At 36.8% G+C, this 15,750-nt stretch overlaps 1 protein-coding gene across 2 annotated transcripts in view; it reads right to left on the bottom strand.

Annotated features, from left to right (window-relative positions):
* Positions 1–7,244: 7,244 nt before the first annotated feature.
* Positions 7,245–15,750, bottom strand: part of Ndst4 (N-deacetylase and N-sulfotransferase 4) — a 227,423-nt gene continuing 218,917 nt past the window's right edge. For both annotated transcript variants that reach the window (XM_050152462.1, XM_050152525.1), the window contains 3 exons: positions 14,760–14,869; positions 10,021–10,123; positions 7,245–7,364 (listed from right to left, as the gene is read on the bottom strand). In XM_050152462.1, the coding sequence (XP_050008419.1) occupies positions 7,245–7,364; positions 10,021–10,123; positions 14,760–14,869 (333 nt within the window). The remainder of the gene's footprint in view (positions 7,365–10,020; positions 10,124–14,759; positions 14,870–15,750) is intronic.

Here is a 15,750-nt window from a genome sequence, read left to right as displayed (position 1 = left end):
CTTAACCCTCGGGAGGAAAAGTGGGAATGTGACGGTAGGAGGCTCTTTTCAAACAACAGTACAATAGCTGTTGGGATGTATTATGTGCACCGATTAAGTGTGGCCGAGGAGAGAGGCAGCTGGGGCTTGCATCCACGTGTGTGTGCCACGTGCGATGAGAACATAACTACGTGTCTGTACTTGCTCTCATATTTCTTCTTAGTTTTGCCATGCTGACCTGCCCTTAAGTGCCATCTTTAGTTGAAATAATTTTCGTCTCAATATACATAATAGATTTGCATCAGATTAATATGATGAAGGCTTTCTGGGTAAATAAACACTGGCTTTTAGAAAATATTCTGAAAACCTTCAAGAGAGGAAAAAAGTGGATCTCCACAATGAGAATTTAGTGCCTAGACTCCTGCTTGAATCTACAAGGAGAAAATTTATGTCTGTGCCGTCAGTGTGGAGAAGGCAGGCTGCAGAGATTATTTCAGGTAGCTTCGGCAAATCAGTCTTGGTTTGAGCCTCAAAAGTAAGCAGATTAGTGTACCCAGGACATCAAGTCTCTCCACTGCGGGTTATTGATTTTGTGGTCTATCTTCATCAGCTAGCAGAAAAAAAAAATAAAAAAAATATCAATGTAACATTCTTTCTCTTGACACAAGGTCATTTGTACATCTGTGTGTCTTGGTTCTTGTACTAGGATTCTGTTTTTGCTTCCCTGTCAGGAGTAGTTGAGGTTGCTCCCTGATGCTGCGTTATATAAGATTTTTCTCTTTTCTCCCAAGTCTAATAACAAGAAATGGTCTTTGGCAGGCACAGAATATTGTCATGATTCTCTTCTATCTTTGCCAACAATTTTCTGTTTCTTTTTCAGCTTTGTATTTTTATTGCCATGCTAGTATCATATTTATGGTAGGTCATTTATATTTCTAAAAACATTTGTGAAACTTAATGAATGATAATAGAGAAGCAAATAATTAATAATTTCAAAATTACTTGTGTATATAATATAATGTATATGCCTGATTGTATGAAGATATTTTTAATTCCACCTAATTCAAATCAGAAAGTGCCTGAAGTTTTGGCACCATTATTCTATTTATACAGATGTATTAAATATCTCATTAACAATTAATATTATTGCTTTTGTCAGTGAAAAGGTAGTCTAAAGTTTATTGGCCTTCAAGTTCGACTACCAAGTCACCAATGTCTATCTTCTTCAATAGATTGAACTTTTAAATTCAAAGCCATGTCCTTTTCCTACTCAGTGTATTACAGACAGGCAGCTCTTAGATTTGTTCTGATTATAAATCAACGGATTTGTGGGAGGCAATACTTTGAGATCTGTAAATCAATATGAAAGAACAAAAGTCGGAATAGTCCAATGCTTCTGTCTATGGATGTTTAATTCTCATCAAATTCAACAGTGAGGTTGAGAAGAAATGTTCTCTGAGAAAATCTGGCTAGGAGATGTGGATTTACAAATAAAATTGCATTTAGAGAACAGACCAAACTCTTCAACTAAATGTCTCTCAAAATATGTGTCCTGGGCTTATGTACTAGAGAATGACTTTGTATCTCTATAAATATGTGACCAAAAGTTGTATTTAAGTTTTACCAGGTAAAAGATAGAAGATATTTCATGCTTTCACTTAATATTGCTTATTCTGTGATATATATTATGTTATGCACATGTGGTACACTAATAAAAAGAAATGGTAACTTAGTTTATAAGGTATCCTGTAGATGTATGTGAAAAATTGTAGAACCAAGTGTGTGTGAATGGTATATTCTAAACGTAGCAAATAACTTGTATTAGTAACCTGGTATTAACAGCCTAATACATAAAGAGCTGAGAAAATAGTGAAAGCTTCAAGACAGAGGTCCAAGTTAAGTCTTACAAAACTGGGAGACAATATTGCTTTATTGAAGATAGGAAGAAATTAAGGAGGAAAGGGAAATGGATCTTCATAGCTATGTTGATTGCTTAATGTTCAAAGATTAAAATATTAGAGAATCAACGATGCCAGCACATCTAAGAAATTTATTAAGGAAGAGACAAAAATAAATGCTTTAATAGCTCCTATACAAATGTCTAGAGTCTAAAAATTGTTGTGTAATTGAGAATGCAAATGGATGGTTACTTTAATTTTTAATGTATATTTTAATGTGAAGAGAGAAAGGTCTGGAAGGCAAAACTTCAAATCATAGTTTTAAAAAAAATCTCTGCAGACATTACTATGGATTTTACAGAACTTTTGTTTACAGGAATATTTGAAAATTTAAAAATTGTGAATGACCGGTTCTATTTTCAAGCTATAAAGCCCATTTCATCAGTGGTATGGGATACAGTTTACTGAGAACTGATGATCCCATTAAATGTCTTTGTTAATAAGAAGGTAGGAGCTAGTCTGTCATATCACAGTGTTCAGAGTTTGGGGTGAGTTACAAAGTTAAGGCTCCCTGTTATGACTTTATAGACACCTCGTAAAATCAGGAGAATATCAGTGGACTTCACTTCAGGCTCCTTCTCATTCTTCTCCAGCACAGATTTCATCGCTCACACCCATCCAGATCAGATGTATCATGAAGTGTTCAGTGGTCCCTGGTAGTCGCTTTGCTTCCCTTCCAGCACATCATCGTATTCAGGCATCAGACATCCTCCATCTGTGGGAACTAGGAGTCACCACCTTGGAACACAACATTCACCTCCTACAGCCCCTGTTTGTTGTTTTCTGAAATCTAGCCCCCTCATAGGCCTGTGTGTCATGCCAGGTCCTGGGCCTAAGCTGTGACAGTACATGGTTAGTAAACTACTGTGGACTGTGTCTGTCCTGTTTTAAGTGGTACAAGTTTAGCCATTTCTTAAAACTCTATGTAGAAATAGCTTCCCCAGCCAGAGAATGAATAGCAGGCTAACAAACAAGCAGCAAGTGAGAGGCGAACTGAGACCTATGCTGGCAGATAGTAAAGCTTTTGTCCACGTGACCTCTGTACATCTGAAATGTGTTCAGTCACACCTAAGTGTTATAGGGATCAAATGCCATCTATATTTTTGAAGATCCAATATAAACACAGTAATATAAATATCTCAACATTTTTAATTGTTTGACTGCCGATATATTTTGGATGCATTGTATATTTGCAATGAAAAATACAGAAAATAATGGTATTTGATACTTATAAAATATAAACATATAATGGAGTATTTTAATCTACAGAATAAAAGCTTCCGTTAGATGGTTAAAGTTGAGATTTGGAGAGAATTCACGAACATTTTCTTACACTTTATTTGAAGATGGATGGCATTAACTCTTTATTATATATGCCTCCATATAACATATTTTTACACATGCCACCAAGAAGCTTCTCTTTTGTTGAGGAAATTAGAGGTGTGGATCTGATATTTTTGGCAATGTGTCCACTGGGTTAAAGAAGAATTATGGAGAAAGAACAGATAAAAAAGAAGTCACCAATGAGGACACGCTGGTGAGCTATCCCAAGGGAGGAGGAAAACCATCCTAACAGAGAAGTCACCACCTCACTGTGAGCGCTGCTCGCCAGAGCGGGCCCGAGAGCAGCACAACTTTGGGACAATGATTAGGAAGATAGTTTCTCGTTTGACCAGATACAATTGTATATTTTTGCCATATATGTTTTATTATTAGCAGGAGTAGAAAACAGACAGTCCTGTTGGATGGAATAGAAGACAGCCATGATTGGTTATACATCGTTTTTATGACTAACATATTTCAGCACAGCTAAATCAGGCACTGAGCTGTTATCTAAACATTCTTACCGGGAGGCTATAATAACCTCAAGAGTAATTACTTCATTGCCTCTAATTTACAGGAAAAAAAAAAAAAAGACTGTGGCTCAAGGAAGTTCCACAAATTATCTAAGGCCACACAGCTACTGAGAGGTAGGACTGGGATGAGGATGCCGATTTTGAAGGACCCATTCCCAAGTCTGGGTGACAAGCATTTGATGTTTGGCATCCAGCAAGTGCGTATGCAATGATGAAGACAAGAAGAGGAGGAATCAGCTGACGCCTAAAGTCTAGCTGCAGGAGCAACAGCATCACTCCAGGGGCTGTGCCAGCGGCAGGGTAGATTCTGCTCAAGAGACAGCCATGGTCCTTTATGCTAGGGTGACAACAGCTATTTTAACAGTTTCATTTCAGTCAATGTCGCGTTTTTTGCTCTGCTTATCCCATGTATCTCACATGCTAACGAATAAAATTGTTTGTGAGACCAAAAACTCTTTAGGTTTCTAAGACACAACACATTTACAGATATTTGCTTATTTTGAAGTATGTATATAGTTTTCTGGCAGTACTGTGTTTTTAAAGTTGATTTAGAAAAAACACATCTCTTATTCCCAGACTACTAGATTCCATAGTCTACTCCATAAAAGTCCCGGTCAGGGTTATTTTTGAGCCCATCTGCCTCCTCAAGCAAATCGCATTTTCTGCCACCACCACAAAGAGAACACTTGGATATTATTTCTCTATAAATACTTGTGCTGCCTGTAATTTAAAATAAATCAATCAATAAGTCCAGAATATAGGTTATTTTATATTACTTAAAACGGTAAGATTAAAAAAGCAGCACAAGCCTGAATACAAGTTTGGTTTGCTAAGATTTAGGCAACCCCCTCCCCTCCACAAAACTTCTATAAGGTGTGTGTGTGTGTGTGAGAGAGAGAGAGAAAGAGAGAGAGAGAGAGAGAGAGAGAGAGAGAGAGAGAGAGAGAGAGAGTGGATCAGTTATGCCGTTCTTCATACTTTTAAAATTGTGTTTGGTCATTATTAAATAGAACCTAAATTTTATTTTAGATGAATTTTCATAAAATAACTTTTAGGAGTTACTATTTGAAACAAACATTATTTTTGCCTTTAAGAAATGAGCTAATTGACAGTTATGCTTGTAAGTCAGGCAAGGCCCGAACTATCTGGAAAGGAATGAAGAAACCATGCCTGTATGCTAAAGGACATGAAAAATATTCCAGTATTTAAATAAACTTATGTGGCATAAAACTGAAGATGTAATTTAAAATTCTGAAAAATGACACTATTGAATTCTGAGACACCAATCCTGAGGTGGGAAGACGTCTTAAAAAGGAAAATCTTATTAAAGCTGAGATTTACAGATCGTTACAGTGCAGAGTCTCATATTGCAGATTCCTTCCAAGTTTTAGAAGTTTTGTTAAATAATTAAATACAGTTGCTCACTTCATTATCCAACATAGCAAGAAAAATACACATAATGCTCGCAATAACCAGGAAAGAAAGAGAATGGTTATGCCTGGGTGAGATTTTGATTTCAGATATTGGTGGGTGAGGCACTGATATGTATACATCATTAGAAGGTGAGAAAATGCAGAAAACTCATTTCATGACCAAATCTGATGAGGAGCTGGAAGTTATTGAGTTACATCAATATTATTTGATATGAAAGTATCCTCTTTCCATTCTACTAACTATTATTTTACTCCCCTGTGCAGGAAAGATTTTCCTCTAGGTCAGGAAAACAAAGATTAGAGCTGGGTGTAGAATTGCACATTTGGGATCCCAGTGCTCCAGAGGGAGAGGCAGGGGGATTGCACATTTCAAGACAGCCTGGGTTAAAAAGTTATAGTCTGTCTCATACAGAACAAAAGAAGGTGGCAGAAGCTCTAATATAAGTGGGAGGGAGGTGTTGAATAAATGACTGTGGTTTAAATAAATAATTATCATTATTGTTTCTCCATTTTAAGGGACTGTGTCAAACACTGGCACAAGTAACCAGGGTGAGAATGAAATCCCTACAACTAGAAATGAAACTGGGAATTATTGTGATTTATATTACTAAAGTTCACATTTTCTGATAAAGATCAAGAGACTTTAGGCAGGACTGTCAAGAAAAACAAGAAAATAAAGAAATAGAGATGACAAGTTGGATTTTCAATGTGCAAAAAGACACCAGTGTTCTTTTGGAATAAACAATTGCACTTGTCTAATTCATCTCCCCACTGAAAACCAAAAAAAAAATACACATCTGTTATTAAAGTGATGCAAGAATAAATTCTCTAACAATGGGGATGATGGTATTATTTACAACCTTTGGAACTATTTCTGTGGAGGAGGGAGAATTGTGGGTAATGTTCCCAAGTCACCTTGATCGACTGTTCTGGTAAAATTTTACCTTCGTGTATCACTAAAAAGATAAACAACACTTTCATAGATCATCATGGACAAACAGGATAAAATTCTGGTGAACACAATTTTATATAGTCCAGATATAATAGGAAGCTGTAACTCAAAACAAAAATAGCATTTCTTGTCTTAAAATTAACTTGTGAGTTTTATGTCCATGAAACTGGGTTCAAGTTAGGGAATCAGTGATGTTCTCACACGTAACTTTGGGATATAACTTAACTTTTTGATATATTTAAAAGTGGACAGTAAAACTTTATTATAGTAGATGTAGTTGCCTATATGAAGCATCATGCTTTAAAGATATGGAAATATTTTCTACACAGAAGGAAAAATGCCTATTTAGACCTGCAAATACAATTTTGTCTTTAAATTTCTAGTTAACAAAGCTTTTCTTCTTCCTTTTTAGAATAACGAACAAAATATATATAAATGCTACATCACTGCCAAGGTGGGAACCTTGGTAATGTAGTAGATCATGGATTCTGAACCAGGGTTCAGAATCACAACTTCTGTCTTAATGGAGCTCTTGAGAGACCATGTTGGAGTTTTCTGAGGATGGCATGCCCTTGTGATTAACTGGAACTCTCAATGAACATGGTCTCTCCCCACCTTACAAGGGGAAGATGGACCAACAGAACCCGATAAATGATACTTATAAACATTAGCCCTTAATTCAGACAGTGGGTTAGATCTGACTTCATTTATAGACACTGCAGTTCTTATCTTTTCCTCAAATTTTTAATTGACAATTTGCATATAGTCAGAACATTAGTAGTCATGTGATGTCCAGAAAGCTAGCTAACAGAGAAATTAGGCTGCACGATGATCCCCAGACTAGAGGAACTGGATAGTGCCACAAACCCCATGTTTTGTTTCCAAAAGCCTTACGTAAGGATTAATGCTAATAATTGCCAATGCGTGCATATGTTTTCATTTTATGAGAGATATTGAAGGGGATTTATTCACAGTCCTCTCTTGACAAGCATATGAAAAGGATAAAGTTGTGCGGTTTGCCTTTTCTGCTTTACAGTGACTCTGGGCCCCATTCTCCCCACTGGTGCTATCTCACTTTCTGCAGCTCCTGTCTGAGCCACGAGGGCAGGGGCTGCCCCAGCCTGTGCAGCAGTTTCGAGAGCTCCACGTTGTGGTCCCGGTAGTAATTGGAGAGGAAGGTTCTGGCCTGGAAACAAAAAAGATGACTTAAAGAACACTCTTAGCTCATTAAGTATCTACACTTTAGAAAAACCCTATTCCAGTATGTATCTGCAAATTGTTTCTTTACTATTTTTTTTAATCACTCATTTACACATTGAGAAATTCTGACTAAATCATAGATATAAAATAAAGATGTACAAGTGTGCCCCGGGAGAACAAACTGCCCTTATGGCACTTAAAGATTTTGAGATGTAAAATATTTTTGAGAAAAATATTGAAGCATAATAGCAGAGATTGAAATTGTATTGATGCTCAATCAAATGTATTGGAACAAGAATGATAAAATATACAAATTTCATTTAAAAATTATTCCTTATACTGAACATTTTAAAAATCATATCTGTCTATAATGGAGTAATGATGTGGGATGTCTTTCTGTATGTGTTACTTTGATTGGTTAATGAATAAAGCTGTTCCGGCCAATGGCTGAGCAGAGTAAAGCAGGCAAGAAATCTGAACTGAGATATGGAAAGGGAGTAAGTGACGTCAAGGAGATACCATCTAGCTGCCAAAGAAGAAAGATGCTGTTGCTGGAATCTTTCCAATAAACCACAGACTCGTGACGATACACAAAATAAATGGCTCAATTTAAGATATAAGAGATAGGTAGGAATACACCTAAACTATTGACCAAACCGTGTAGTTTATATAGTTTCTGCATTTTTATTTGGGTCTGAGCAGTTGAGAAATGAGCAAACCGTCTCCGCCTACAGAGTAAAATTACCGATTATACATATAACTGGCTATACCATATATTTGAAAGTTTTATTCAGCAATTCTCTCTTTATAAACTATTATAAACAATATCTCTTAAGAGTTAGGCTGCCTCGTTATATTTTTAAATGCCAAATAAACCTGAAGAGTTTGATCCTCAAGATTACTTCAACTTTATGTGTGTGTGTGTAAATGTGTGTGTTTCTGTGTATATTCACATAGGTACCTGCAAAGGCTAGAATAAGATATTGGATAGGTTGGGGCTTTGCTGGAGTTGCAACAGTGCTGTTACTCAATGAGTTATCATTTCAGACCCTAGATAAATTGATGAATGAATGAGTATATATGTGTGTGTGTATGTATATATATCGTATGTACTAATGAATATATATATATATATATATATTCGGATTTCTGGAAAATAGAAAATTGTTAACTTGCTTTTCTTCCTACCATATTCTTCATAAAACTAACCAATAAAGTTACTTTCTTCTGTTTTTTTCTGTTTCCCATAAAATTAATCAATACTTTCATGTGCAAATATTCATAGTGATCAAACATATTTTCCTCTTGCATAGGAATTCTACCAACTCCCCTAAGCTCTTCTCAGCATTTTAAATACAAATGAATTTCTTTCTTCATAAAACTCCCCTAGCAACTTTTGTGTATACTGTGGAAATGGATTTAGGACAATTACATTTCATCTTGGACCATTCGCCACGCATTTCATTATGTTTCTCCCCTTAAAGCAGATGGTGTGCACCTCAAATGGGGAATAAGATGTTTACAGCAGTGGGGATGCTACACTGATGTTTTGGGCAGATTAAAGTGATTTCTGAAACCCTTTAGAAATTACTGAGTTCAAAAGTAAATTAAGGACTTTCTGGCACTTATATCACCATGGCAACACATGAAGGATGCATACTGCCCTTGCCTACCTGGCCTTAGGGGAAATGCTCAGACTATCTGGCTGGTTTCCATCCACCATTTCTAATATAATTCATCTTTCCACATACTATGATTTCCATTATTTTTTGTCTTTGGAGTGTGGCTTATTATTATTTTGTGCCTAGACAAATTAGTGACCCTAACTAATTTGTTCTAACTAACTCATCCAATGACCCTAACTGAATTATTCACCCCATAATGAATTTCAGTAACCATTTTATTCTTCTATCTTCTGCATTGGCACCAGATGGATGCGTGCTGGTTAGTTTTTGCCACTTCACCCAAACTAGAGACATCTGAATAAGAGAGAACCTCGACTGAGAATTTGACTCCATCTGATTGCCCTGTAGACACAACTGCAGAACATTTTCTTGACTTCTAATTGATGCCGGGGCGCCCAGCCCACCGTGGGAAAAGACAACCCTGGGCATGTTGGCCATAGAAGAATGGTAGCTGAGCAGGCCAAGGAAAGCAAGCCAGTAAGCACCATTCCTCCACTATATCTACTTCAACTCCTGCCTTCAAGTTCCTACCTTGACTTCTTTCAGTGGTGTAGCATCACCTGGAAGTTGTAAGCCGAAATTAACCCTTTCCTCCTCAACGTTGCTTTTTTGTCAGGATAGTTATCACAGAAACAAAAGTCAAACTAGAACAATGTACACTGACTACATGTTAGTAATACTTGCTGTTTTTTTTTTTTTATAGAATTGCTTACCAAACAATTATTAAGTGCCTTTAAATGTGAGAAAGAGTTGATTTTGGTGTATAGTTATAAGTTGAATTCCAACAGGAAACAATTTTAATGACATTTATCAGTTCTTTCTCTCTCTAACAGCTTCTAAATATGCAAAACAATTGATTTCAAAGACAGATCAGCAAAAAAAGATGCACGTTTTTCTTCCGGGTTTTTAAACAGCAATGTATTTTGGCCAAAGTAATTCAAACCAAGCACACATTACCTCTGGATCCATGGGTGGGTATTTTCTTCCTTTACTCTTCCCAAGGCATTTGGTCTTTCCTCCTTCCAGGAGCTGACACCAAAAGCCCTTTTGGGGATCAAACCTAAAATATATAAAACATGTGTAATTGCACATCATTTTCAGTAAAGAGCCTTCCCAGTCAGATAAAAGAGCTACACTTTTCTTTGCCTATTGCTTTAATTTTATTCATTTAGACAAATGTTCTGCTGATTTAAGAAATGATAAGAGATATTAAAAATGCTATATTATACTATATGCTTTCAAGTAGTTTTACTGTAAGAGAAAATGTTCAAAGACCTGCAGCACAATTTTATATTGAAACTCTTAGGTTCTATGCTTTAGCTATGAATCTGTAAAAAAAAAAAGCAAAGGATTAAATATTAAAGCTTACAGCTTACATATAAAGGGCCTTTGGATACTTTGTTTGTATATGACATGTGATTTCCATGTTAAAATATATTAAAAGGAGTTCTCTGAAATCATTTAATGGGTTTCATTAATGGGTTCAAATTTCATGTAAGTATACTATTCTGAGTATAATTATAATTAAGCCTTCTAATTTGAAAAGCAAATGCTGTATTCTATTCTATAGTTACATTTTTAAACTTTCAAAAATAAATAAGAAGGGAGCAAATTAGGATTAATCTGTTTTTATGGTATTTCAAGTGAACTTGGAGATTTTTCATAATTAAAAAAATTAAAATATTCAATTATATCGCATTGTGCTTAGAAAGAATGAACTTTTCCTACTTAAGGATAATCTTTGTTTAAATGTATAGCTATGTCTTGTAAAAATTTTAAAAATGTGTAAACATTTTAAATGTGAAGACATCATAATGTCGTCAGATACGAGACATAGGCACTCTAGCTGGTAAGTGGAATGTAGCCCTCTTCTTGCCTGTTGTTGAAGGCCGGTGTTTCTGTCGGCGAATCTCATAGCAGTATCTGTACTTAACTCTCTAGCTGTCACTTGCCACGCAGCTCGAGATGTCTAACCTTCAGACTGGCCAGATACCACATTTAAATCTGTATAGATCTGACACCTTGCCGTGGTGATAATGAGAAGTTTCATGACACAGCTATTTTAAGAAAATCAGTATGCATTTTTCTGGGTGGAACACTGCGCTAATAGTAACCTGTTCCAAAACACAGTTCCTGGAACTAATCATTAAAAGAGCATGTCAAGGGTGTGGAGGAACGCACCTGGAATCGCTGAAATCCATTCTATGCCGAGGCAGAGTACCTGAGTCAGACGTTGGTGTGTTTCTGATACCACCTCTTTGCACTTATAAAATTCAAGCATTAAACCACCCTTTTCTGAAGAATACATCGCTGTGCTTACTAGAGTCTAACAGACTAAGTTTATAATTCATATTCATACTCTCACCACACTATGACTTTCCTAAAAAGACAAACAAAAAAAACCCCAACAAAACAAAAACAAGAAAACCAAGGGGGGACTTGGATTTTCTATGTGATCTTCAGCACATTAGGTGTTACAGCTTTATCAGTGTCATAATCCTTGGGAGTTTCCAGTGGAAACGCAGTACAGAAAACAGTGTAATATATAAATTACAGACAGTTGTAGATTGAGCTCTGCCATGTGGCTGACACTATAGTGACTCACGGGTTTTGTTTTTGTTTTTTTGTTTTAGGTAAAAGTGCTTAGAAGCCATGGTTGCCAGTGCTGAAAACTTGAGTGTGGTTGATCTTCGGGACCATCAAGGCTCAGAGGATGCCATGGGTTTCAAATGTTTCCGTCGATGAAAACAAACCGTTTCAAGAAACAAAAGGGTAGACCACACAATTCTGCTGTTGCTAGTATAATTTTCCAGGCACTACTTCTTTTGTTAAATGGGAGAATTAACTTAATTAAAACCGTGGAAAGTGAACAAGGTCATAATCAGAAATGTTTCTTTTGCTTTCTCAGCAAAGGAACAGCCTGCTTGCTGTTAATGAGAGGCTCTTTCTAGTTCTTTGTGGGTCAAATATCCAAGATCTTGGCCAATCTGAAGAAGAAACCATTGCCATCAACATGTCTGACACCTCTCCAGTTCACTGCCTAGTTTCTCAAGCATGTGGAGAACACCGGTGCCCACTATCAGCACAACCAGTCAGCCAGGTAGAATTTGGGGTTAAAACTTCAAAATTTATATTTCCTTTGTCATTTCCTGTTGTTGCTATGTTAATCAAGCCAGCAAACACACACACACACACACACACACACACACACATGCACACGTACACGCACACACAGAGAAATGGTATTTTACAGCTCCAAACAGTCCCACTAAGTCAGTGAAGAACAAGAATATGTCTACTGCAGTGTCCAGTCAGACTGATCAGCCACACACCAGTGTTCCAAGCAGCAATTCCATTTTGTAAAAGACAAATAAAGGACAAGAGCAGGAGGGATTTCACAGACAGTGCCTGGCACATGCCAACCTTCCTACAAAGCATCTTGACACCTGCGGTTACAGCCAGTTGCAGATAAATTGGACTTTGGAAGAAGCCTGCTTGTAGATACTATCCTTGACTCTAGGACCTGGAAGAGAAGCAGGGCTGTAGCTTTGACCCAATCAGATCCCTAGACGCTGACAGAAACTCTAGTGCTATTTTATTACTATGCTTGCAACTTAGTTACAAAGGGAAGAATGTGTGGCTTGTTTTGTGTAAAGTCAAATGTCTGAGAATTTCTGTTGAGTACTAACAAGATAAGAAAAATGAAAGAATGTACCAAATAAGAAGGGAAAATTTAAATTTATCGCTATGGGACTTGCTCCATGCATAAAACATGGAAAAGGTTTGCATTTTTGTGGCTCAGCAGATGTTTTAGAAAGATGAAGCATAATTGACTGGGATGTAAAGTTAATTAGTTGCAAAATATTTTGTTGCCCTGGGCCCATTCCTGTAACACCATTGCACCTGAAATTTGCTTCTGCACATATGTGATCTCTTTTATGGCAAGAGGGAAATTTTCCTTAGTTTCCTTCCTGACCTATTGTTAGAGAGACCTGATCCATGCTGTTCAAGTTGTACTTGTACATGTTACCAATTAAAACCAGATACATCAGTAGTCAAATGGATAAGAGAAGACAGAGTCATTTCCAGCCTGAACTTTCCAATCTGCTCCCTGTGTATCACAGGCCTTCCTCTAGTTTTCATTAATTTCCCAAGAGGAAAAACAATTTGGCCTGCTGTGTGAAATGAGATAGGGACATCGGCATCCCAATGGCCCTAAACAGTATTTTCTGCCTCGGGATGAGAATATTTAACTGTGTGAACTCAAACTACAATGTTGGTAACAAAGCTGAGGTGTCCGGAACCATGCCGACAACATCTTCCCTTTCTGGGTAGTGTAAGGTCTCAGAATAAGCTGTGGGTTTTTCTTGTTCTGCACAGCAAGTGTTTTAAATCGGAACTTTGTTCAGACTGCGGAATGAGCCATCCTGAATACTGAAGGTCATTTTTAAGCATACGACTTTTGTGACCCTGACTGTTTGGGTTCTTGTTCCTTTTATTGCATTGCTAACTTCATAGGTGCTACATCTAACAGACTGATTTTCTCTAGGTTATATCAATTCATTGTTGTATGGTTTTATTTTAACAGTCATGAAATTGTGAACATAAGATTCAAAACCTCTTCAAATAATTGTTAAACAACTTTTAGGACATGAGTTGGCTGACATTTGACTTCATTTATTATGCCAAGCATCACTATAGTGCTTAAATTTTGTGATAGGTGAGATATATTAAAATCCATATATTTTGTACTTGTTTATAAACTCTCCTTCATAAGTATGGCTTTATAGGTTTATTGAGCCATAAGCAACTATTTGCAGTAAAAAAAAAAAAGGGCAGAACCATTACCTAGGCTAATGCTGAGAAGGGCAAGATATGCCAACATCAATAACTGTTAATGCAAAACACATTATGGGAAGCTTTGTCTGCTCAATCAACAGGGGCATGCCTTGTGCAACTGCTATTTCCATGTGTAGGTAAGAACTTCATTAGGATTGTTTTAGCGGATAAGGAAAAACCCAATCTCATTACTGCTTTTCCTGTCCCTCCATTACCCTCTATAATTGTCTAATTGCTGAGTCTAATCTTCTGTGAACTGGGAAATTATATAATCAGGCTTGTTAGAATTTCGTCTAAAATTTAATAGGCTTTATATCAGAGCTTGGGGGAGCCTTTTATGGGTAGAGTACATGCCCTTTTAAAGTGTGTCTCAGCTGCTTGGAGTGCTTCTTTTTGTTAACTTATTTACCCCATTATAAAATGACTTGTTCTGTCTTCCCAAGATGAGGGCCACGTATATGCTATTCCTCATGTCCTTTTTGTAATACAGCATGGCCATTGCAGACCCATGTTTCGCTTGTAACTTGCTCTGAGAGGACAAGTCATTTTTACCTTTGTGCCTTGAGTTTTTAGGACACTGTACACCAAGTACACATATACGATATCTAAATAAATTCATCTTGGAGGAAAGCTCAAAAATGAGATCTATCCTAATATAAAATACCTATTACTTTATAAAGTATTCCTGTTATTCATAAAGAGACAACTTATGAGTAATGAGAATATTTCTTTGTGTCTGAGTAGCAGAATGATGCATACACTCATAGCTAGTATAAATGATGCTACATACATACAGACCAGTGATAATTTATGGTGGCAAGTGATGGAAGTGAGATCAAGCATGAGAATCAGCTCACGTTAGGGCTTCGGAGTAATTATAATGAGGTGTAACTCGTAGAAACTTCTGGACTTCATCCATCACCGTCGCTGGGTCAGATCTCAGCTGTTGTCCATCAATAATTAGCAACTGCAAAGCCAAAAATAATCACTTATGAAGAACAAAACCGAATTAAATCGACCAAGCTGCCCCTCTTGACCTGGTATGGCATTAATAAATCAGGTCACTTTGAATGAGAAGAAAAAAATGCACCACATAGAATGCATTTAATTATGGCTCTTCTTGCTTCTTTCCTAACTAGTAATAAATGAAATTTTCCATAGAAATTGTTGCTGTGTAGGTGCATGAACTCAGTTTATTTTTACCAGAAGCAAATGCAAATGTCTGTTGCTTTGGGATTGTAGTATGCCCAGAGGTTTCCCATCTCTAGTGTGTTACCAGTCAGCCATCATGTCTAATCAATGCCATCACTAACCTTGAGGCCAGTGGCTCAAGAGGGACCACTAAGGTGAAAGTCTCCTGTCTATTCTTACAAACCACGACTGAGAGGAAAATGTTTGCTCCTGACTTTCTCACATCGGGTCACTGCTGGAGAACGGGAAACCTGCCCAAGGGGATGCTTAAAGAGAGTGTGAATACCTGTCCCCTTGGAGCTTAAATTGTACCTGAGGCTGAAAGGAAGAACTGAAGGGTGCTCTTCTCAAATCCCATGTCTGCTAAGGCTCTTCTATTTATGGTCATCTAGTTGAAGAACCTCTTCTTCTTTCCCAATAAGGTTCTCAGATAACAGAAAAACTGCAGGAATCCACGTGGATACTTCTACAAAGTATCTGGCTAACTGGCTTCTCTACTATTTGTTAAGAATTTTCAATTTTCAATTAAATGACATTTCTTTTGAAAAAACTTATTTCTTAAAACCAACTACTCATCAAAAAAGTCTCCTATGTATGTGCTCCAGAGCCATCTAGCTATCCTGAAAGGTATTAGTAAAGTAAAAATATGTAAAAATC

The sequence above is a fragment of the Alexandromys fortis genome, unplaced genomic scaffold (assembly GCF_014885135.2).
Source record: "Alexandromys fortis isolate MF-2015 unplaced genomic scaffold, M_Fortis_MF-2015_v1.1 scaffold_19, whole genome shotgun sequence".
NCBI lineage: Eukaryota > Metazoa > Chordata > Mammalia > Rodentia > Cricetidae > Alexandromys > Alexandromys fortis.
This window is presented reverse-complemented; position numbering and strand designations above follow the sequence as displayed.